Source organism: Pelodiscus sinensis, chromosome 20 (assembly GCF_052426305.1).
Source record: "Pelodiscus sinensis isolate ZL-2025 chromosome 20, ASM5242630v1, whole genome shotgun sequence".
Taxonomy (NCBI): Eukaryota; Metazoa; Chordata; order Testudines; family Trionychidae; genus Pelodiscus; species Pelodiscus sinensis.
This window is the reverse complement of record NC_143071.1, coordinates 28,528,444-28,553,133: the sequence shown is the minus strand read 5'-3', so window position 1 is coordinate 28,553,133 and position 24,690 is coordinate 28,528,444. Positions and strand designations below refer to the sequence as shown.

The 24,690-nt window shown below is 51.3% G+C and overlaps 1 protein-coding gene across 3 annotated transcripts in view; it reads right to left on the bottom strand.

Moving 5' to 3' along the window:
* PIK3R5 (phosphoinositide-3-kinase regulatory subunit 5) overlaps positions 1-24,690 on the bottom strand; it is a 110,798-nt gene that overhangs the window by 28,729 nt on the left and 57,379 nt on the right. For all 3 annotated transcript variants that reach the window (XM_075903478.2, XM_075903477.2, XM_075903479.2), the window contains exons 2-3: positions 21,478-21,590; positions 4,935-5,035 (exon numbers count right to left, since the gene is read on the bottom strand). In XM_075903478.2, coding sequence (XP_075759593.2) covers positions 4,935-5,035; positions 21,478-21,577 — 201 coding nt within the window. In that variant the 5' untranslated portion in view covers positions 21,578-21,590. The remainder of the gene's footprint in view (positions 1-4,934; positions 5,036-21,477; positions 21,591-24,690) is intronic.

Sequence of the window (24,690 nt, the reverse complement as noted above, 5' to 3'; positions counted from 1 at the left end):
AAATACACAGGAGAAGAGGAGGATCAGTTGTGCTCCATGGTGACCCCAAAGCTAACAGGAGGCAGAGGCCGCATGGCAGAAACCACCTGATCCCAAGAACTGCTGAGAGAGGGACCTGTCCAGCACCCCACTCAGATGTAGGTTGTATTCGCGGGAGCAGACGTTCTACCCACAGGTCACCAGCAGTTTGCCCATCACCCAGAACACTTCGATTATAGCGCTACGTGCCCGTCTCCTTCATCTACTTCTGTACGTGCCCCTGGGAGTTTCCTACAGGTAACTAGTCTGCATTTGGCTGAATTATCCGGCGAATGCTAGGACCACGGAATGTCGTGTACCTAGGCGTGTCTACACTGAAAATGCTCCAGCAGCATAGCGGCACCAGTGTAGACATTACCTAGGCCCAAAAGAGGGGTTCTCCCCCACCCGCCAGAGGCGGTAGCTGGGTTGATGTAGCATGCTCTGCACAGGGGATAAGGTCAGTATTTGACACCACTCGGGATGGATTTTTCACACCCTGAGCGACATAGCTATACCGATATAGGGTAGGCCAGGGCTTAGGTTAGGTTGTGTCTGCACTGGGGCTTAGCTTGGTGTACCTATGTCTGTCAGGAAAGTAGCTTTTTCACACTCCTAATCAAAGCAGCGATGACAACCTAGCATTGTGAGTGCAGACCAGGCCACCGGCTCAGCACACCCAAAAACTGTCTACACTGGGAAAGTGAGGAGCATTCGCAAACGTGTTAACTACAGTCTGTAAATCAGCACTGTGTTAGAGTCTACTTAGCACCCAGCATGGGCAAAGATAGTTCTGTTTAAAAACGTGCATTAGCTGGTCACTTCCAGATTTCCTCTCGGAGAAATGAGCGTGAGAGTGAACAATGGAAAAATGCGTTTGCAACTATTCAAATTCAAAACTGGATTTTAGATTCAGCCAAGTTGGTGACCCTTTGTGTTTTCTGAGCGACTGAACTTTGCTCACGCTTGTCACGTTTGCTGCACACTGAATGTAAATTCTGCAACCAGATAACAGAAACACCAGTTGACTTGTGTCACTAGGCAACACAAAGCGAATTGCAAAAATTTGCAACAAACTAATTATGGAGAATCTGCAGACCAAGAATTATTCACTAAGGAAATTCACCGATAATTATGGATTAATACAGCACTAGCATGAATTGTTCCTGAAGAGCTGGCGAAAAGGGAGCAAAGAGCAAAAATAAACAACAATCAGCTTCTTAGTTGCCATATTGCCCGCCCCAGCCAATTAATATCATGAATCAAAGCCTAAAAAGAGATTTTTTAAAAAGACCTTATTGATTCATTTCAACTCTTCTTCTGGTGTGAGTCTTTAGTGGAGGTGCCTTGGGGTCACGTTTTTCAGCTTTTCTCCTTAACTAAGAAGGCTGGAAACGCTTTACAAAAACAAAAGCAGAGTCTCACTCACGCAATGAATCCGGGAGCTGGGGTTTTCGGGAAACCATCAAATAGAGCCAGACTCCGGATCACACTGTGCGTGTGGACAACACAGCAGATGTGAATTATTTGCGAACTTGTGCTCCAGAGTCGCCTGCGCCAGCCAGGCTAAGCTGGGAGAGCCGATGGCCTCCTGGCAGAAGACGGACTTGTGGAAGGTTAATAGTTCAGCACCTCTGACCTTTCGCTTTCCATGCTGGGCTGGACGTTGCAAACCGAGCAGCCTGCTGCTTGCTACAGCCGCTCGCGTGGCTCAGTCCCGACGTTCCCAATAGACGTTTGGTTACAAAGCAAACCAGAACAGCCCAGGCAAGCCTGCCACACAAATAGCAGGAAGCCATCAATTCCCTCTGAATTGGACGGGCAAGACCACAAAAGGAACGCTTGCAACAAGGGAGGGTCTCAGGAAGCCAAGTCTCATAAATCCTGCTGCGCCTAACCAACGGCGGCCCTGCCCCTAGAAACATGCCTGCCCTGGGCTCCTGGAACCGTATGGCTGGGATCTCCCTTCCCTGGCTTCCCCCCACACAATGGCCGGCACACAATGGAGAATGAGCCTGGAATCCGGGCTGCTCCCCCAGTGCACAGGCGGGCGGGCGGGCGCTATTGTGGGCCTGGAGGTCATGCACATTGCAGCACATCAGGAAATAGGAAACCTCTCCTTGCGTCTCGTGATGCTATTCAGCGTGCAGCTGTTCGGGCGTGCGCTCCTTCCCAGTGCACCACCACATCCCTTTTCTCTGCTCTCCCCCCTGCCAGATGCTGCTCTCCGGAGCTCTAACCCTGGGGCAGACGCTCAGTCATGTGCTGCTCCACGACCTGCTGAATCCTGCAAAATTCAAAGCCTGTTGGGCCCAGGGGCTGAGACCGTTGCAAGCTGCCTGGAGCGGGGCGAGCTGGACGGGGCCAACGGACAGCAAGTCAGGTTCATGTCTGGGGTGTGCACAGCGCTGGGCGTCGGAGGCGCTGAGAGAGAAGACGGGCAAACCGCCAGCAAGCCTGCCGGCCAGACACCAGTTTCTCTTGCCCTGGGCACAAAGCGCTGACTTCTCCAGCTCAAGGGTTTCCTCATAAGAACACAGGAACGGCTATTCTGGGTCAGACTAAAGGTCCATCCAGCCCAGTGTCCCGTCTGCCCACAGTGACCAATGCCAGGTGCCCCAGAGGGAGTGAACCGAACAGGGAATGATCAAGCGATTTCTCTCCTGCTAGCCATCTCCACCCTCTGACAAACTGAGGCTAGGAACACCTTCCTACCCATACTGGCTAGTAGCCATTAATGGACTTAACTTCCATGAATTTGTCTAGTTCTCTTTTAAACCCTGTTCTAGTTCTACCCTTCACAATCTCCTCAGGCAAGGAGTTCCACAGATTGACTATGCACTGTGTGAAAAATTTCTTTTTATTTGTTTTAAACCTGCTGCCCATTAATTTCTTTTGGTGACCCCTAGTTCTTATATTATGGGAACAAGTAAATCACAGTTCCTTATTCGCTTTCTCCACACCACTTGTGATTTTACAGACCTCTATTATATCCCCCTTCATCCCCTCTTTTCCAAGCTGAAAAGTCCTAGTCTCCTTGGACAGCAAGAGATCTTGCTGGGAGGGCTCCTGGAGAAATGAATCAGGCTGAGCTACCAGCCCCAGTCCTCCCAGCGCCCAAGCACCGATGCCCTGTCCACGCTCCCGCGACGCTGTTTAGAATCTGGTAGCACACTTGGGTTCAGGCACTCGGCGCAGTCCTCAGGTAGAGATGGGGCAACTCCCTCTGCTTGGGTGGATGCCTTGCTGGAATTGACACAAGAGCTGCCTATCAGCGAGCAGCCTACACTGCAATAGAACTGGTGGTTTGACTTATTGGCCAAGCAATTCCTGCCCGTAATTCTTAATCTAGTCAGAGTTTCGGGCCAGGCGGGATGGACCGGATCAGCTGCTTCGATCTCCTGCATATCGCAGGCTGCCAACCCCACCTGCACCCGCACGCAGTGCCTGACCAATGGAGTTACCACCCACGGGAGACGGGACCGTGATGTGCCACAGGGAGAGGGCAGAAGGGGCTGAGGTGCACCATGCCAGAGGCTCCCCACAACGGCAGGGAAACAATTCAGAGACACACAGAATCCCTGGCACGTGGCCCTCGCATGCTGCCGTGGATGGCAAAACCCACCCAGATCCCTTTGTCACCAGTCAGCTTTTATTCTGCCTTCCACTCTGCAGCCACTTTGCTCCTGAGCACCGCTCGGAGGCCCCACCGCGAGTGCGCGATCCATTCGATTCCAGCTGTGCCAGTGAAGTCTGACTGTGCACAATGCAAGTCCCATGGTAGGACCTTCCGTTTCCTGGCTGGAGGTCCCAGGATTCACAGTTGGGAAGCCACCGTTCACCTGCCACGAACACTTCCCAACACTGCCGTAAGGCGCCCCCTTTGCGTGAGCGCTCCTACCGGTGACTGGGAGATTATTCATGGAGAGAGACCACAGGAGGGACATGGGCCTTCAAAGGGATTCACCAGAACCGTGGGAACGGGGGTTTTGCAGCATCACTCTCCTGGTGACAGTCTCAAGCCATGCTCCCCCAAAACCAGGTTCCTACTAAAGGCAGGGAGGGACCTGGGATCCTGCTTCCAAAGCCATTTGCTTCTGCCCCCGAGAGCAGGAAGGCCCAGGTACTCAGAGGTGTTTGCACATCTAAGTTCAATGGGATTTAGGCACCTCGGTACCTTCGAGGATCTGGGCCCAACCGCTGGTCTAAGGAGTGGCGGGAGGGCTCGCAGCCTGTTTGGGAAGGTTCCCACTACCAGGCACCCCAAGCCTGCGACAGAACCTAGCACCAGCAGAACTACGGGATAGGCAGGTCCACCGAAAACGATGCAAAGGCCTCACATTTCCCGACTTCAAGCGCTCACTGAGATGCGTGTTGGTATCACAACGAAGATTCCAGTCAGCCTCAGGGCCCTGGAGCATTAGGTACCATCCATGCACAAGCATGTGCGCACGCGCACGCTCATGCACGCACGCACATGCACACACGCTCTCACACGCACACGCAGAGTCCCTGTCGTGAGGAGTTTTGTTAAAAAGACAAATTGCGGGGGAAGAGGATACGAGACGTGAGTAAAGAGCCTTTCCCCAAACCCACCTGCAGCGTTTCCTCTGATTCCGGCGGGATTTGGAGGAGTCCCAAAGCGAGAGCAGAGAGCCCGCACGAGTGCAACACCCGCCACCTCGACCCTGCAGAGCTCAGAGCGCCAGCTGCCCCAGCTTGAGCTCCCTTGTAGGGGCCGTCTTGGGCTCCGATCCTCTGCAGCCTGGGCCCAGAGGCAGTAACGTCCTCCCCGGGGGACACCCAGTGTTCCAGACACCCCTTGCAAAGTGCCTGGGGGTTCTTTAGAGGCTTCAGGACAGGACTCCCTGCCAGAGTCCGCCCCAATGACAACCAAGCCCCTGCTCCCTTCTTACCTCTTTGGTTTTCTGCAGGATTTTCTCCAAGAGGATGAGGTAGTTCCCCGCATCTCGGCTCACCAGCTCCTGCAGGCTCCAGCAGTTCAGACACAGCCCAGCTGTCGGACAGAGAAGGGAGAAGCACGTTTCAAAAACACCAGAGACTCCACAGGCAGCCGGGGGGCACAGACGGGACCCATACCACAGGATGCACGGGGCTAGCTGTGTGTCAGGGAGAACCGGAAACCCGGCGCGGTCGTTCGGTCCTGTCCGACCAGGCTCTTATCCCTCCCTCCCAGACACAGCGTCTGGGCACCTGCCGCTCCCGCGAGAAGTGACGTGACGAACGTCGCCAGGCGCGGGTCGTTTTCTCGCTCCCGCTCTTGCCCAGGGCAGACCTGGGCGTGCAGTGGAGGGCAGGGTGTGGGAGTCGTGTGCAGTGCCCTGTGGCTCTGTAGTGACCTCAAAGGAGGCAGGTCAGGGACTGTGCGGCTGGGAGGTTAGGGATGGTCCTTGGTTCCTGGCGGAGTCGGCTCCGCAGTCTGGAACCAGCCCAAGAAATCGCCACGTCCTGCAGAGATGAGCTTTACCCTGGCAGCGGGATTTCCCCCCGGGCCAGAGCAGGGAAGACATCACTGGTCCTCAGCTAGGAGCTTTAGGCTCTTTTAGATGCTCCAGGCGGTGGCCCTGGAGCACCACAGAATCCTAGAGCACTAGGACAGGAAGGGACCTCGGGAGTCAACCAACCCAGCCTCCTGCCCTCATGGCAGGACCAAGCACCGTCTAGATCATCCCTGAGAGGTGTCTGTCCAACCTGATCTGAAATATCCCCAGCGCTGGAGATTCCACAACCCCCCTGGGCAATTTATTCCAGTGTTTCACCACCCTGACAGGCAGGAAGTTTTTCCTAATTTCCAACTTAACCTCCCTTGCTGCAGTTTAAGCCCATTGCTTCTTGTTCTGTCCTTAGAGGCCAAGGAAACAATTTTTCTCCCTCCCCCTTGTGACACCCTTTTAGATACTTGAAAACCGCTCTCATGTCCCCTCTCAGTCTTCTCTTTTCTAAACTAAACAAGCCCGACTCTTTCAGTCTTCTCTAGACCTTTCATTGTTCTTGTCGCTCTTCTCTGGGCCTCCTCCAATTTCTCCTCCTCTTTCTTGAAATGTGGTGCCCAGAACTGGCCACAAGACTCCAACTGAGGCCTAATCAATGAAGGATTTGAACCATGATGGACTTGAATTTGGCCCGAGAGCGATGGCATGTAGCCGGTATGCAGGTCATGAGGCAAACAACTCCTACTGCGGGCACCTATGTATTCGATATCCCGCGAGTGCAGGTCTCACCCCTGAATCACCACACAAATCCCCAGCCATGCAGCCAGGAGAGCAGAGACCTTAGCGACAGAAAGCTGAGGACAGAGCCCTCGGACAGAGAACGCCTCTAATACAGGGACACCGCCACGAATCGTAGCCAAGGCGGCTAAACGATCCAGGTCTCGGAAAAGCACCTGACAGACGCCTGGACACAACGTCTGCTCGGGCCTGACGTGGTTTCTGAAGGAGAAGATACAAGAGTCGTGGGAGGCTGAGGCACAGAAGCAAGGGCCTGGTCAGAGGGCGGATAAAGAAGCCTCAGTCCAGACCAAGTGAAACTGCACCACCACTAACATGCATCTCCTGGCCTCGCTGCCCTCACTGGCCTCTCAGAGCCCTACCGCTGCCAATGGCACCAGGCTTCCCGGTTCCTGACTCTCCTGTGCCAACAGCCTATCGGGGGTCACCTCGGCCCCCATCTCCTCCAGGCCGGGCGGTGGAAATGCTCGGTGCTGAGACAGGCCCGGCTCCCCTCCTGCCCCCGACTGAAGAGAGGCGCTCGTTGGCTCGGCTGGGTTCGTATTTCCACACAGCAAAGACGGTTCCAAGGAAAGCGGCGGATGCAGCCAAATCACCGCGGAAGGCCTGGCCAGTGACCCGTTCCACAGCCCCCTCGAGCAAAGCTGCCCGGGGAACAGAAACACCACACACTAGAGCAGCCAGCATGAGCCCTTCAATTGCCAGACCTCCCCACCCTGCTCACATCACCAATCGCAAGAGTCAGTCGGCTTCGCTCCCTGGGCACTGGCGCTGCCTTACTAGCAGAGCGGAGAACACCCGTGGCATTTCCAAGCGCAGTTACTCTGCAAAGGGGATCGGTCGGGCTCCTTATTTACTGGGTCTCCCGAACTCTGGATCAAATGTGATCAGCTGACATGGAAAAGGCACGTTTCCCTAGCTGCCAGCTCTCCCTGCAGGTCGGAGAATCAAGTCTGGTTCTTTCGGTTTCATGCATCAAGGCCAGGCACATGGACCCAGGTGTGGTGTATTATTACCCTGCTTAAGCTGGGCACCTCCAGCCCGAGAAGGAAAGATGCTGCCTTTGGGACTGAATTAACAACGGTGTAAATAATGTGCCGACCAAACACACTGCAACACCCTCCCCAGTAGCTGCCCTGGCTTTACAGCGTAAATGGCAGGAACACGCAGGCTGGGCTGCAGGACTCTGGCCACAGCGAGAGAACAGGTGTGCAGAAGGAAAGAGCGTCACCATCACCGTTCTAACTACAACCTTTGCAAATCGCTACGATTTTCCAAGCCACCAAAGGGGGCCCAGTTCCTGCTCATTTTAATGTGAAAATTCCAATCCTAACACTCCAGTAGCCTGTTGTTTCAGAACAAGTATAGATGCCCAAACCAAATGCTCATCTAAATGATAGGAGGAGTGTAACTAAGCAGCTTAACAAGCACTGGTGTTAAATAAGGACGCAATCTCTCCCCCTTGTCATTGCCGGGAACTTCCTCATGAGAAACATGGATGAAACAGTACAAGCCGCATGTGAGTTAACTGCATTACACGAAAAGCAGATTTTGCTTGCAACACAGTTCTTTTCTCAATGGCACCTCAACCAACACGTAAGCAAAGGCCGCCCAGCAGCGCAAAAAAGCTGGATTTAAAAAAATCAGCCACAAAACCACAGATCTAATGAGACCCCCCTTAACTCCCAGCTGATGGGTTACTGTAGAAGGCAGGGGAATGTAAGAGTTCACATGCTTTGGCAGCACCAGGCAAGCCAGTGGGGACATCCAGGAAGAAGTATCATCACAACCTGGCAATTCACCAGTTCAAACAAGATTTGGTCATCAAAAATCGACCTATAACTTAAAGCTGAAAGTACAAATCTTCAACTCAAACAGCACAGCCCCCTGCACGTACGGCCGAGCAAGCTAGAAATCCTTCCCACGGGACCGACAGCTCAGTGCCTGAGACAGCAAAGGCCTCAGGTATTGCCACCAATAGTAGTCGGGATTGATAACAAATGTCGAGATCCGTCTGCGTGTTCAAGCACCCGATTGCTCAAGTGGCCCAGAAAAGAAGGAAATAGCTTCTGTTAAGAATGAAGCCAGAGCACCTGCCACTGGGTAGGGAACATGCAAAACAGGCCGAGAGAATCTCTGGGATGGACAGAGAGGAAAAACTTCAGGGACTTACAATCCCTGGGGACAAGTGGAGTCTAGCTCGGGGGTGGCGGGTTATGCCCTATGTGACTGCACAAGCAGGTTAGATTGGCACGCTGGGCGTAACTGAACTCTGCCCAGCTAGCTGCCAATGAAGTTACAGTCCAAGTCCTATGCAGCACATTCGGTCTATAATATTTTCCAATAGGGACCTATGGGGCAGGAACCCCTGAATTACGCTGGGGCTTGTTCCACTAAGCCCTCTCCTCCTTACAGCTTCGCTAAGTCCCCAACCCTCTTTCCCCCTCAATATTCATTTCTTTTGCAATTCAGATTCAGCTAGACATTGCCTCCGCGGCTGCAGATGTTTGCACGGAATGCACTGGGCTGCTCTGTAGGTCGCTGGGTTGCGGGGGCAGGGGTTGGAAGTTTTTGGCACTGGAGAGGCAGGTGCAATTCCTCTTTCCCTCCGTTTCTTGGTAAAGGCGGCTCCAAATCTGGAGGAGGGAGGGTCTGAATTCATTGTTGGCCCCCCCCAACAAAGCTGAATAGCAACTCACCAGCCCATTGTTCCCCACTGCAATATCTGCTGCCACTTCCCACAACTGACAGAGGAATAGAATAGCTTGGCCTTTCTAATAAAACAATAAGCCATGAAATACTTGACATGCCGACAGATCTCATTAGCCTTCAGAGTTAACAGCGGCTACACACACTGAATGAACGAAGGAATGAATGAATGGGCTGATTCTGGAAGTGAGTTGTTCTGCATATCCAGTGAGGAAGACAATTATGCATTAACTAATGTGGCTACACAATCATGTACTTTCATACAGTGTCCCCGTTTTGCTTATGTCAAATGCAGTGACTGCATGAGCCAGACAAGTTTGTCCTGCTTTTGGAAACAAATTCCATGTGGTAAATAAGACGACAGCTCAGACTGCTGATTGCAGGGAGGCTGCTGTGTCGTTTGGGCAGTCAGGACACCACGTTGTGAAGAAAGGCCCAAGACTTAGCAGGGGAAGGAAAAAGCCTTTTTGCCAAACCCCAACTTCCTGACCAGCTCCACTTTATTTCCACCTGCTTTGATCCGACCGAGAGCGTGGCAGCAGGTGCAGCTTCTGATCCACGAGGTGACTGGCAAATAAAACCCAAGCAGCTGCCTTATTCAGTGATCACAGAGTCAGGCAAGGGCTCTGCAGACATCAACGCCTGGCGTTTTACGGCTAAACTCGTGTAACCCAGCCTGTGGTAGGGACTGCCTTCTGCCTGGTTTTGTACAACACAGAGCTCTTCCTGCGGCAGTGCCAGACTCTGATCAGGGGACTCTGGAGGCCTGGCCAGCAACTCACGAGTTAACCCAGCAGCGTTACACGTTTTCATTCCACAGGCCTCGGACCGGCCAATGGGAGGTGACGGACGCACTTCCCGAGCTGCGCTGCAAGTCACTGCCAGCCAATCTGCCCCGCAAGCGGGGTTTCCCTCGGGCAACATCAGCCCGGACGGCAGAGCTGTCCTGGGAAAGTCCCGCAACACAAGAGAAAACCTGGGGGGAACCTGGTGATGGGGCAAAGCGGGAGGGATGCTGGATGAGGAGACAGCTCAGCTGGACTGATTTAGGCAGAGGGGATCAGGCAGCGTTGCCTAGTGGTTGAAATACACCTTGGTAAGCTGCCAGCTGAGGAGAGCTCCACTTCCCGTCCCAGCACAGCCGCACACACAAACAGCCCCCCAAGGGGCAGGCTCTTTCCTTCCGCTCACCCTCAGCAGGAGAGAAGGAAATCCCAGTCATGTCTGAGATGGGGATGGGGGGGGATTCCTTCCTGAGAGAGAGACTGGGCAAGCCGCTGGGTGACAGGGAAGGCGGGAGGGGAGGGGCGCTAAGGCAAGTCTTGCAGATGCAGAATTGGCCTGAGATCCCATGGGCGGCTCCTGCGGTCAACGAGTCTCTCAGCACGAGGCCGCCGGTGCAGCAGCGACACTGAAATCCTTCCCCCTCCCTCCCCGGGAGACAGAGGGGGCCTCAGTCTGAGCTTAAACTCCGGGGGCTGGCGAAGGAACGTTCCTCCTGGCAGCAGGGATGCAGACGGCTCAGGCAGGGGTTAGTTCCTGCCGAGCGTGTCCATCCTGCGCAGGCAGAGCCTCAGGGGATACCCGCAGCCCCCAGTTCGGTCAGGCAGGGCACAGCTGTGCCCTGGCAGATACCCGCAGGCAAAGGCAGCCCAGCTCCAACCTCTGCTGGCACGGAAAGCCGGCAGCAGCCCCGTGGATTCAGCGTTCCAGGCCTGGGGGGAATTCTTAGCTCTGGCCATGTTACCTCCCAGCTGCCTTGCCTTCGGAGTGCCCGGGGCCACCGTCAGCGAGGAGAGTCCTGGACCCGCCCCAGCCTCCGGAGACATTTCAATACCAACCGGCCACTGGCACAGGCTTCCTTTAACGCCAACGGGCACGCAGCCACGGCTTCCCTCTCCCGCCTTCTGCCACCGTCGCCGGGACGCCTGCCGAGATGGGAGAGAGGGGCCCACCTCAGCGCGGCTGCCCGGGGAGGCTGTTGCTATGAAACACCAGGTAAAGCCATTCAGCGCCCTGCAGGCCAAGCCGGACCCGTCACCTGCAGCCAACGCAGCCCCTTTGTGCAGCTCTTGGGAGCCAGCCAGCCTGCACAGCGAGGCCACGAGCCCCCGGCACGCGACTACTGCACCATCCCCAGCTCACCAACGAACCTGCTGACCAAGGGGAAGGCTGAAATCTTGCCCCCACATTTCCCACTATATCCCCCCAGCTCTCAGTCAGTGCTCTGCCTTGCCTGGGGGGTTTCTTGAGAGCGGAGCTAGGTGCTGCACCTAAAAGCGAGGCCCGCGAGAGGCACATCCGGAGGCCACAAAGGGCCACCGTGATAACCCCGTTGGGCCGCCTGTCCACCATCAGTCCCAGCGCAGAGATTTTAGGAAACACGCCCAGTCGTGACTTCCAATTGCCTGGGTCGAGACCCCCCCCCCCCCCCCCCCCCCGCAGCCCTCGGGAAGTTGTTCCAAGGGCTAATTGCTCTCCCGGTTGAAAAACTGCACCTACGTCCAGTCTCCATTTGCCTTGATTCAGCTTCCAGCCACTGGGCCGTGAGAGCCCTCCCTGTAGGCCACGGAGACCAGTCTGAAACAGCTGTTCCACTGGAGATACAGACAATCCTCCGCCACCGCCTCTCCATTAAGCGAATGAGCCTCTCCCCCGACAAGGCAGGTTTGCTCAACCTCTGATCAGTCGCGGGACTCTTCTCTGAATGCCCGCCCAGTGTTCAACATCCTCCATGAACGGCGGGCCCCAAAACGGACACAGGATCCCCACGGGGGTCTCACCAGTGACCAACAGAAAGGTACCAACCTCATCTGGCTACACATCCCAGGATCCTGGTCCTGTTTTTGGCCACAGCATCACACTGGGATTGAGGGTTTCAGAGTGTGGGAGGGGGCTCAGGGTTAAGGCAGAGAATTGGGGCGAGGGGAGGGATCTGGAGTGGGCTGGAGCACAGGGTTGGAGTGCGGGCTCTGGGCTGGGGACCACCGCAGGGCTACAGCAAGGAAAGGGGATCCCCCCCCCCCGCCCACAGCCCTCTTTCATTGCAACAGCTCAGCACGAGGTCAGAGGCAGCTCTCCCGTGTTGCGGCAGCTCTGGCAAGGGAGGGGGGATGTCACTCAGTGGCCATGGCAGGTCTGGGCTGAGCTAACACGGGGGAGGGGTGCCTGTCCCCCTCGGCCACAACAGGTCCGGGCTGGGGGAGGGGCTCTGCCGCATGTCCAGAGCTTGGTGTAAACCTTATCGCAAACGATTTTATGAGGTCACCGATAAAAATGTTACATAGCGTATGGCCAAGATCTGACCTCTGTGGAGCCCTACTGGAAATATACCCACTCAATAACGATTCCCATTTCCAGTTACATTTTGAGACCTTAAAAAACCTGCATTTTGAGACCGATTCATTAACCAGTTTTCAAGCCATGTAACATGTGCCATCTTCATTTTATATCGCTCTAGTTTTTTAATCAAACTATCATACTGCAGCAAGTTAAATGCCGTACAGAAGTCTATTATTTCAACACGAGTGCATTTATCAAGCAGCCTTGTAATCTCATCAAAAAAGATATTAAGTTTGTTTGACAGGATCTATTTTTCCATAAACCCATGCTGATTTGCATTACATTTTCTTTAACGTTTTATTAATGGATTCCTGTGTCAGCCACTCCATTAGCTTGCTCCAGATCGAGATCAGGCTGACAGTTGGCTGGGTCATCTTGTATAACCCCCTTAAAAAGAGGGGAAACATTAGCTCTGGACTTGACCAATGCTCCAAGACTAATTGAAAACCAACGTGCATGGTCCACTGAGCTCCTCAAACACCCTGGATGCAAGTTATCTGAGCCCGCTAATTGGAAAATGTCTAAATTTAGTAACTTCTATACCTCCAGAGATAGCAGTGGTACAGAAAGAGCGTTATCGCCATATGCTGAGACTGCGCCTTCTGTCCCACCCCCCATAAACGAACAGAAATATTTATTTAACACTTCTGCCTTTACTGATAATTCTACCATTTCCATCTAGTAATGGACCAATACCATTGTCAAGATTCTTTATGTTCCTAATATATTTTTAAGAATGCCTTCTTATTGTCCTTGAGTTAGCTAGACAGAGATTTATCCTTCTGTCCTTTTGCTTTCCTTATCAATTTTCTACCGTTCCTAACTTCTGATTTATATTCATTACTATTCCTGTCCATTTCTTCCATTTGCTATAATTGTTTCATAGCTGCCTTCAATTTCCCTTCAAGCCAGGCTGGATTTTTAACCAGCCCCGCCCTTCTTCCTTGATTTGTGGTTGTTTGCCCCTCTGCTTTGGTGTTCTGAAATCAGAGCACCATTCCATCCCTGCCCATCTGAGTATCACACATAGGGTTTCCTTGCACTCTTACCCTCCCTCCAGAACTGCCCTGTCAGCTGCCTCTGCTCACAGCCCTCGAATGCACCTCGCAGGTGACTTTTTAATATCAAGCCTTCCCTTAGCTCCCTCAGCCCCAGGCCTCACCCCCAGCGAGCGATGAGCTACTGAGAGACGTCACCCCACTGGCCCCATCAAAGCCCCATGGGCTAGATTCTCACAGCCTTTCCACCGAGGTCGGTGCCCCTCTCTGCAGACCGTGCGTGGGGAACGAACAAACCAGCCGCGACACCCTCCAGCTCACAGACCTCCAAGCACGGAGCCTACAGCTGCTCCCTCCAGACCGCTGCTGGCTGCCTCTTTGCGGCTCTCGCGCTGGCGCGGAAGGGCAGAGGCCGCCAGCTGGTTGGTACAAGGGCTTGCAAGTGGGTGGCGAGGGGGCAAAGACTCATCCATATTAATGAGCGTTACGCTGGGCTGCCCACGGTCACACCTGCACAAATGCAGTTTGGCGTGTGCCCACTAGGACAGACCTCCTGAGTAGCTGAGCGCCCCCTGTGGGTGGAGGGGAGAGCAGGGTTTATTTAGAGCCCTTGTGCTAGAAGAGTCTTTCACGCAGACTTTTAGAGTCTGTATTTGCCCTGTAACCTAAATCCTCAAGTTCCTCTCCTTGAACGGCGCTTGGCCTAGATGCAATGACCTTAGCCACACAGCTAGCTCAGACCCCGGCCTTCAGAAGCTGCTGGAGTTTTGCCATAAAGTTTATGGCAGGTCTGGGTCTGAAGAGCCCACCATGAAGACATGCATAGGCATCTAACCGCACCCTATGCCACAGCTGGTAAGAGGCATCAGGAAGCCTCTAGTTCCTGCCCAAGAAGGGTAAAAAAACCCAGAGCTCACTTCCTGGTGTGGGCACTGCAAGCCGACTCTGAAATCAAGAATGACTAAAAATACATCCCCCCACTTCCCAATGCTGCAATTCTTGTTCCTCTAAAAGCCTGGACAGAGGGCATCTTCCTGCCCTCCCGAAACATATAATGCCAGCATGATTTGTGGAGGACTTTATGATACATGTGCAGCATCTCCCGCTCACACTGCCTGCCTCCAGCTCCTATACAACCAAGAACAAGCACCCGGTTCCTCACTAAGGACTAGTTCATTGCCATAGCAAGGACTTCAGCTATTTTTAATTAAGCCCCTTTAAATGGTGAGGAGGGTTTTGTTTTAGCATTGGAGAAGGGGTTCTCCAGCCTCCCATTATTCAGTGAAGTGGCCAAAAGGATCTTGCTCCAATTTTCCAAAAGGAGCAAATCACCATAGACGGAAGAGGTTGTGCTAGCTGATCTAATGTTCCCCTCTGGCCTTAAAATTCTGTGACTCTCAGCCTGCATGACAAATGCATGACAAAGAACCAACGTGAGGGCCACAAAGATGATACAGGTGGAACATTGACAGTGCTGGGGATCCATCCCTTTAGAGCAGCCAACGGACTTTGCACCATTGTTCTTGATTTCTGATGTAAATCATCCTCAAGGTGCATAGTGAAAGAGACCAGATGGGTGCAGGGTGAGGAAGTACGGGCCTGTAATGAGGGACTGCCTCAAAATGAGACGCCCCCGCGAAGCACGTCTGCAATCAAGCTTTGTCTTCACTGCTGATTTTAAGCCCACTAGAACACAGCAGTGTGGTCACGGCACACCCCCAGCGCAATCGGCAAATCGCTTCCACAAGGGGAGTTGCTAACAGGGCTGTGAGCCTGTTGACGCTGGTGCTTTATGACACGCTGTGCTCAGGGGGTGTCTCTTCACACCTCTGAGTGAGAAAGTTACAACAAAGTGGCAGTGTAAACAAGACCATGGTGAAGCCCTGTTCACTATCTGTAGTGACCTGTGCAGCTAGGAAATTAGTAGCCACTAGGGTTGCCAGATGGTTTAACTGAAAATACTGACCACGCCCCCTCCTCCCCTCAAAAGAAAAAAAACACCGGGGGAAAAATTCTGTTTGTACATCACCTAGCACAATGGAGTTCCAGCTGGGCTCCTAGTTGCTATGGTAGTAGAAATACATATTACAAACACTAGCGCCTGCATCAGGCTACATAGATATGGGCAAAATCGCAGCATTTGCACCTTGAAATGTGTTCGCTTTGATCTCTAGTGTCAACAAAGATGACAGCATCATGCCTCGAATCAAGCAAGAGCCAGCCAATATGGGGGTGGTGGGTGGCTAGGAAGGATGAGGGTTGAAGGTTTCTTTTCTCAGAACTACCCTGCAATACTTGGCATCAGCACGCCTCCTCCCGAATGTTGCGGCTGTGGTTAACGCTTCCCCTTTGCTTCTTCGCACAAGGAACAACTGTCAACTTAAAAAAATATAATAAACCAGACTTGCCACATGACTCTTAGCCAGCTGGTAAAAATGACACTCCAAATCATTAGAACACACGCAGGTTGCCATGGTGAAAAACACTGGGCTAGTATTTTTTTTTCATTGTTTTCCATTGCGCACTTGACGACTAGTGAATAAATCTATTCCCTGTCGACGGTTGCTCCGGAGCTGGTCAATCTTTAAAGTCTTGTAAGCGAAAGGAATATTGGGCAAAATATTCAACGTGTGGCTAAGTCCAACTGGGAAAAATAACCAAGAAAGCCAACGGGACTTGGGTACCAAACAGCGAAGTCACTCTGGAGAATGGGACTTGGGAGTTTTTGAAGACTCTACTCACTGTCAGGGATCATCTCCCTAAAATGTCACCTACTCCCTCCTTTGAGTTTATATTCCACTGACTTGTAGGTACATCTCACACGTCTCCCCGCAAGGCAAATATTTCAGTGGGCTTTTTAACTTGAGCAACCCCATATCCAAGGGAGCCCCTTGATAAGCCAGTGGACACATCACCGGTCACTTGCAAAAACCAAACCAATCTTACAGTTAGAAGAGGATTGCAGGCTCCCTTAGGGTATGTCTACACTGCCACCCTAGATTGAACTAGGGTGGCAATGTAGACATACCCTTATTCCTGTTGTTTATATTTGTGTATAAATCATACCCCCTTGCCCCCAATTAGAGCACTTAGAACACGAGAAAAGAAGGCTTTTCCCCCGACGTGCCAGTCCAGGCACATGCACTATATTTGCAGCTCATGTAATGCACAGCTATTGGCCATAGTACAACGCCTTCGTCTGCAGCTTTGTTATTCCCATTACAAGTAACGGAACGTGCCCAGATCATAGGGCCTTGTGGCTGAGCTGAGAACTGAATCTGGACCTTCTGATTTCCAGCCTAGAGCTTTCACCACAACCCAGCTTTCCTCCTTAGATTGCTAACCCACGATCTAGAGCCGTGCGTGAACTTCCCTCCTGTCCAGAGAGTTTGATTTTGCTCTGGGTGGTCCCTAGGGACACGTCTACACTGCAGGACTAAAGCCGAATTGAGCTACGCAACTTCAGCTATGTCAACTGTGCAGCTTAAGTCAAAATAGCTTTTTTTGGCTTTTGACGCTGTCTACACAGCAACTGGTCCGAGGTGGAACACCTCCCTTACTCCTCGTAAAATGAGGGTCACAGGAGTCGGAGGAAGAAGTCCTCCAGCTCGACATTATTTGGATGTTATGTCGAAATAACTGCTCGTAGTGTAGACGTGGTCTCTTATTCTGCAATAACCTCAGTGATTCTGAAATAACACTGCTGTGTGGATGTATCCTAAGAGAGCAGGAGGGCATTGTGCTGAGATGCTCCTTTGCAAGGGGCGCCCCCAGGAGTGGGTCTTGCCATGCTATTTCCCAGTACTGGTTCCTAAATCGGTGTTTGAGGCCCCCTCTTGGGTAGGGCTCCCAGAAGCAAATAATTTTCTGACCCTGATGGGAACAGCTGGGGGTTTTCCTTCTAGGAGTCCGGAAAGGGGGACTGCCTCTGTTTAATTTTGTTTTGGGTGTAAAAACTCTTAAGCTGCACTGAGAGAAGGCAACCAGAGACCCTACCGATTGTTTCAATTGGATTGCTCTGGAACACCTGCAAGTAAACCTCAGAGAAGCTTTTCCTTGACCAGCCTGGGACTCTTGCTCATCCACTCCCCACCATGAGCATACCCCGCTGCAGACATGCCGAGCAGGTGTCATTCATGAGACTGCTTTTTTCTAACTTTACAAATCTTAACTTTTTAGTCCGATCTTTTTTGGGTAGGGGAAGGTGAAACATTAGGAGCAATTAGTCACTCACTATGGCGCAAAAGCTTGCAATCTTAGAACTGGACAATAAAACACAGTAGGAAAATTATCTGTCATCATAGCATCAGGACCAGGAAGGCTACCGGGTGCTGTGTTTCCAGCACAAAGAGCAACTGCTTAATTTCAAAGTCATTCACTTATTTCATATTAAGAAACACAGCACAAGAAAGAAAGAGCTAAAGCAAATTGGCAAAGCCAATTAATAAAAGATACGGAAAGCATCAATGCCATGCTACAGCCAGGTGGGTTAAAGTTAAGAAGGAATTCTTTGTATATTTCAGGAATCAACAAAACCCTTGCAATAGAACAGGGCTGTTACTAGATAAGGATTGTAAAATTGTCTTGCATGCTGCAGAAAAAGCAGAAGTAATTCAATCAATATTTCTGTTCTCTATTTGGAAAGAAGCGGCCTGGTGAATTCAGACACCACCGGGAGGCATTGTGTTCCCGCTGTTCCATCAGTAACTAGGGAGGATGTGAAAGTGTTGAGGGTGTTAATTATTTTTTTTTAAATCAGCAGGACCAGAGAAGTAGCACTTAGTAGTAGCAAACAAATTGACTGAGGAGTCCTTGAAACAGGGATTTTTAACAAATCTTGGAGCTCCCGGGAGGTTCCAGAGGACTGAGAGAAAAGCAAATGTGGTGTTAAAATTTTAAAGTGGTAAAGAGGCGCCTACAGGTAACTACAGGCCAGCTAGTCAGGCACTAATGCTCAGCAAAATCATGGAGAAACTGATATGGGACAAACTGGTAAAGAATTAAGCAATGGCAATAAAATCAATGGCAATCCACATCGTGGAATGGAAACAAGACGTGTCAAACTGGTTATCACTTGTTATGGCTTGTGAAGGGAACTCGGTTGATATAACAGATTTACACGTCTGGGTGGTGTTTAATTCAGATGGATGACAATGCAGCCTGAATTTAATGCATTAAAAACTGGTTGACAATGCAGCCTGAATTTAATGCATTAAAAACTGGTTAACTAACAGATCCCAAAACGAATTTTAAACGGGGAGTCAGACATGAATGGGGGTGATTCTGCCGGGGTCCTTCAGCAGTCTGTTCTTGGCCCAATTAAGTTCAATATCTTCATTGGTAGAGTCCTGCAAATCCTCAGAGAGCCTCGACTCATGGTTGTGGGTATGGACATGGATACAAATTGTGTATGTAGAACCCTGCAAATCCACGAAAAGCTGCTTTTCATCCACAGGTATCTGCATCCATGGATGTCAATGCGGGTAGCCGGGGCCCATTTTGCGGATAGAGATGCGGATACAAACTTCGTATCCGTGCAGGCCTCTATTTATTTGTGAACTGGAAGAAAATATAAAATCACTGGTAGTAAAATGTGCTGATGGCACACAGATTGGTAGTGCGCTAAATTATGATGGGGACTGGTCAGTTATTCAGAGCAGTCTGGCAAGTGAGGGTCATTTGAACATGTTTCATAAGTACAGCCAAAACCAGGGCCATACAACTAGGAACAAAGAATGAAGGCCACATTTCCAAGCTAAGGGGCTGTACAGAATCATAGGATCACAGAACACTGGAACTGGAAGGGAACTCAAGAGATCAAGTCCAGCCCCCTGCCCTCATGGTAGGACCAAGCCCCGTCTAGATCCTCCTGACAGGCATCTGTCTAACCTGCTCTTAAATATCTCCAGTGATGGAGATGCCATACCCTGGAATGCAGTGACACTAAGGCTATGTGTACACTGCAAAGCTTTTCCAGGATACCGGAGGCTATCCCAGAAAAGCTCTGCCGGGTCCAAGGAACATATCCGCTTTTTCAGAACGGTTTCCGAAAAAGCGGATGCATTCGTTCCGTATCCCTGTATTCCTCATTGTATGAGGAAGAAGGGATATTCCGAAGGAGAAGGTTTTTCCAAAATTTGGCCCGAGGTAGACTCTTCCGAAGAAAAAGTGGAAAAAGATATGCAAATTGTGGTTGCCAATTTGTGTATCTTTTTTCTACTTTTATTTGCAGTCTAGACACAGCCTGAATGACCTGGGGCCAAGGTAAATAACCATTTGAACATGAGCTCACTGCATGAGGCTATGGCTAAGAGGTTGCAAGAGATTGCTGAATATATAAGCCAGGGGATACTGAATAGAAACAGGGAGGGGACATCGCCTCTGTACTCAGCACTAGCAAGACCACTCCCTTCAGTCTATGCCCATTCTTGAGTCCACACTGTAAAGGGGCTGTTGAAAAACCAGGAAGCATTCAGAGAAGGGCTACAAGAATGAGCCGAGGTCGAGAAACTCTGCCTTATAGAGTGAGGCTACGGCAGCTCCATCTATCGTGTTGACCCAAGAGAGAATTAAAAGAGGACTGGTTCAGGGTTGACAAGTATCGGCACAGGAAGAGATTTCTGGCAGACTGATGTTTAATCTTGCACAGAAAGGCCTGCCAAACTCCATCCTCGAGATAAGGCACAATGGTTTTTAACAAGAGACTCATTAACCATGGACCAACTTACCCGGGCTTTCCCCATCTTGTGACATCTTTCATTCAAAACGAGATATGTTTCCACAAGATGCGCTAGAGCGCAACCAGAAGACCGGGGCATGATGCCCACATTTCAGGGTGAGTGTTTTTGCCTGGGTTTTGCGGGAGGCCAGACTAGATTAACATTACAGTCTATCTGGAGTCTCCCCGAAAGCCTGCAGCATTCAGCTCTGACAGACCTTGCATCAGCTCCACCTTACAAAACAGCAGCTGCAGATAAGAAGCCATCTAGTAACACACAGGGGCCATCCATTGAGAACAAACCATGACAGTCACACACAGACCAAAACCACACACCCAATGCTGGGCAACGTCCTTTCTTTTTCCATTCTCTGACTGAAAGACCTCTGGCCCAGGCTGGCTGGGAAAAGGCTGTATACTTTGGTCATCTTGGGGGGGGGGGGGGATGGGAAGACATTTCGTAAGGAAAGGATGTAGTTATCCCAGGCTGAAGCCCGGCACTACGAATTACTGACATCCAAGCTCTAAACCCCTGAAAATAAGGGTAACTAAGTCAGACAGCCCCTGAAGTGCAGTGATGTCAAGCAACGCAGAATCAAGACCAGCGAGACAGAAATGACGGGTCAGTTTCGGACAGGCTCACTCACACAGGGTAACACCCCACTGGATAAGTGTCGCTTCAGTGATGCTGCCTGATGTGACTGAACAACAGACAAGGGAAGGGGGATATTTTAATGAGACCATGTACCTGCAGTTCCATGGAACCGGTTAATCTGGTTAACACAAGGCCCACTCCCCCCGTTAATCCCCCCAGCACTGAATGTGGGACTATCAGGAGCACCCAGTCCTCAGCTAGCTCTGCCCCCGTGCAGTTCATGGGAACTCAACCATTGACTTTAATGGGAAAATGGCATCCACCATGTTTCCTAGCCCCACTTGTCCCAAAACCCCAGCGACACCCCACTCCCTGGACATGCAGGTTTGAGCCGTGTTTGCACCAAAGCAAGACCATGCCAGCTAGTCAAAGAACAGGCATAATTTCCTTGTGGTGAATGGAGGCGCCTGCCCCTTTCAGACCATGTTCTGAGCAGTTAAAAAAGGCCACAGCACTTTACTCACTACCTCACGTTTACCAGGAATCTCTCAACATCTCAGCCCATCCTCCCAGCTAGGTGAAGGACTTGGAAAGGCACAAGTGGATACACCAGGCAGACTCATCTCTAACCCATGTACTGAAGGGTAGTACTGAGCCCCCAAGCCCCTAGAGGGATGGGGTGGTAGTTCCTAGCCATATCACCTTCCCAGTGCTTGGGCAGAATGCTGCCAAGCAAAGGACCAGACACGCAAATATCAACAGAAAGGGCAGGAACGATCCCAGGATATTGAGGTCACAAGATCTGGTGAGGATACTTTGGATCTTCAGGAATATTGGGTCACCTACCGGTCCATGTGCTGGAAGAGGCTGCACTTCTGCTCAGCCCATGTAGACATCTTTCCAGAGCATGATGGATCCTGTCCTCTGTGCATGTTGTGTGCTGCATTTTAATTCATCTCCTACATGGAGAGAGAGAGATTGAGAAAAGAGTTAGCACCACGAGGAGCAGTCTTCAGAGAAGAGAACACCAGACCACTCCCCAAAGTCTTGACAAGCATGGACATCTGCTCTCAGCCCACCCTTATCAGCCATTCTGATTGCTACCTATCTTCTCTGCCAATCACCTGTCTTCCCCTAGTCCCTGCTGTCAGCAAAACAAGAGACATGGCCACTCAACCCAGAGGAGCTGCAGCGTTTCTTTGTAGCGCCAAAGGGGCGTAAGGTGCTCTGGAACTGCAGCACACACGCACACGCATTCTCACAGTGAGCCTCTGATGGAGAGCGCAAGACTGGCGCATGCACCAGTGGTAACGATGATGACGACGATGAAAAAGTCCAGTGCAGGGCTACTCAATTTTGGGAGCCCTGATGTTCACAGTACATGTCGAGGGCCGCAACTTAAGTGTGGTTTCATATACATGCAAATATATGCAAATAGCTTCTTTCACCCTGACAGGCATGAATACAAAGATTAAGGCAAGACTACACAACACACAGGCCCCATTTAAGTCAGTTCTGCTGATATTAATAAAATGCAACATTGACCCAATTTCCACCCATATGACAGGACTTGGAATGAGCAATGACAGTCCAGGAATTTAACTTCTCAACAGAAGACCATTACAGTGACTACTTTTTTGTTTTGGCTCCAACCTGCCGGCCGCGTGTTGAGCCCCGCGTAAACCCAAACTGCACCGTGGGCCGCAAACAAACAGGCTGCGGGCTGCATATTGAGTAGCCCTGGTCTAGTGACTACTGGCCTGTACAGGGCCTTCATGTAACTGACAGCTCAGAAAATCTCATGACATAGTACAGGGAGCAGATGGCTCTGAGTTCTCTCCACCCCACCCTGGTTACCGTGATGGATGCTGTTGGTGGCTGTGGGTTCATCCAACAGTGGCTCTGCTCACAAATTATGGTCCTAGCCTTAGACCCACTTTGAGACGCCAAAGGGGAGCTGGGTCTGTGCCTTCTCCTGCCGCCCTCTGCAGCTGACTGACCAAGAAAAGTCAAAGGCCAAGAGGATATTGGGGTAACAGGACTCATACGATCATGCAATCTGTGCTCCAGGACAGAGCGCCTCATCACGCAGGATGGTCTCAGCCATGCTGAAATAGCAGATTGCACGCACATTTCTGCTCCTCCAATTCACTATATGGGCCAACACTGGATGAGTCACATGTGATGCAGCATCCTCCCTCCCTGAGCATTACATCCTGTGATGGATAAGAGGGGTGCTACCCCCTTTCTAAACATCCCAGCAGTAGGTAACTAAAGGGTCAAACCCAGAGCAGTGGGTATCCAGGAAGTGTTGGCAGGGAGCCAGGAGAACCAATGGGAAGAAAGTGTTGACATCTGAATTGAAAGGAAATCTGCCTGCTGCAGCTTTTTAGAAGGAGTACAAGCCAGGAGCTGGGGGAGAAAGATTAATTGAACCAGGCAAGACTACCCATGCCTAGAAAGGGACTGAACCTGGGAACTACGGATATGTGAGTAGATAGGGAATGTTTTAGTTAGATGTTATCAGGTTATTTTCTTTGGGTATGCCTACACTGCATGCTTATTTTGAAATAAGATATTCCAGAATAGTTATTCCAAAACAGCTTATTTCAAAATAGCATGCCTACATGCGGGGAAGCCTCAAAATTAGTCCAAGGCAATCTTCCCTAATGTAGATGTGCTATCTTGATTTAAAGCCCCAGGAAACACTGGGGAGGAATCACTTAGAACGGCCCTAGTGAGGGGTTATTTCAAAAAAGCAGCAGTGGAGTGTCTACACATGCCTTGTTTTGAAATAGCTATTTCGGAATAGACATTATTCCTTGTAGAATGAAGTTTACAGATTTCAGAAGTCGTTGTCTCATTTCGAAATTATTTCAAAATAACGGAATGGCTGTGTAGACGCGCACATTGTTATTTCGAAATAACGCTAGTTATCTCGAAATAACGGTGCAGTGTAGACGCACCCCTAGTTGTGGTGTTTGGTTAAATTCCTCTGTGCAGACTCCATGTACCCCCTTTACACTGTAATTGAAGCTGAATCTCCCGGAAGCAATTCTCTGTGTTTTAAACTATTTCTCGGTTGCTCTGCTTTACCAAGGATGTCTTTTTTGTTTTTGATAATAAAATCACCCTTTTAAAGGCTATGATCTGATTCCTGCGTCCTACAAAGCAGGCAAGTCTGTGTGCACATGCCTGGGACGGAGGGTCAGCTACTGCATTTTGTTTCCAAGCTCTCTCCTTAGGGAGGGTAAAAGAGCTCGGGCTGCCCCACGGAAAGAAGTTCCCAAGTGACTCTACCTGGGTTGTGCACTTGGGAGGTGGCCACGTAACACCCCAGGTCAGGGAATCTGTGACCTTGGGGAATTTGTAAGCAAAAGCCTCTAGAAGAAAGATATTTTGTAAGCCTCTTGCGGGTCCCCATCGTCTGCACTCGAATGCCAGAGCGGGGAACGCCCCTGAGGCAACCCATTCAAGGCAGGAGCAGGTGACATGCTGGAGGGAAGAAAATGGGCCTTTCTGCTAAGCATGAGGGCAGGGGCCATGTGCCGCTTCCTACTGCAAACAATCAAGAGACTCCTGAGCTAAGGCCACTTCCCTGCAATCAGAGCTGGACACCCAGGCGTTGCTGTGGGTTAGGCAGCTTCCCCTCACTAGCCAGAGGCCTCGCTGGGGTTGCCAAGAGCTTCTTTGCCTTGATTAAAATAAATCTGACCCCTCTCTCTGCCCTGTGAGGAAGGTGGAGCCAGTGCCCTTGGCTGCCCCACATTCGACTCACTCGCTGTGCACACTGAGAGCCTAAAAGAGTCTTCGGGGGTTGAGCCTGCCTGGAGGGGGGGGGGGGGGCCTCTCAGCGTCCCTTCTGGCTTGATTCTCCAATGAATCCAAGCAGAGCTTGGGCACTTCCAACTCCATGGAGAGCCCGGTGTAACAGAGCTGTGCTCCGCCCTATGCCTCCCTGCCCATCCCTCGCGTCGGTATCAGGCAAGGCAGAGCGGGCCTAGCGATCCATGGGCCCACCTCATCCTACGACACGGCATCCAGTGCCTTGGGCTCCTA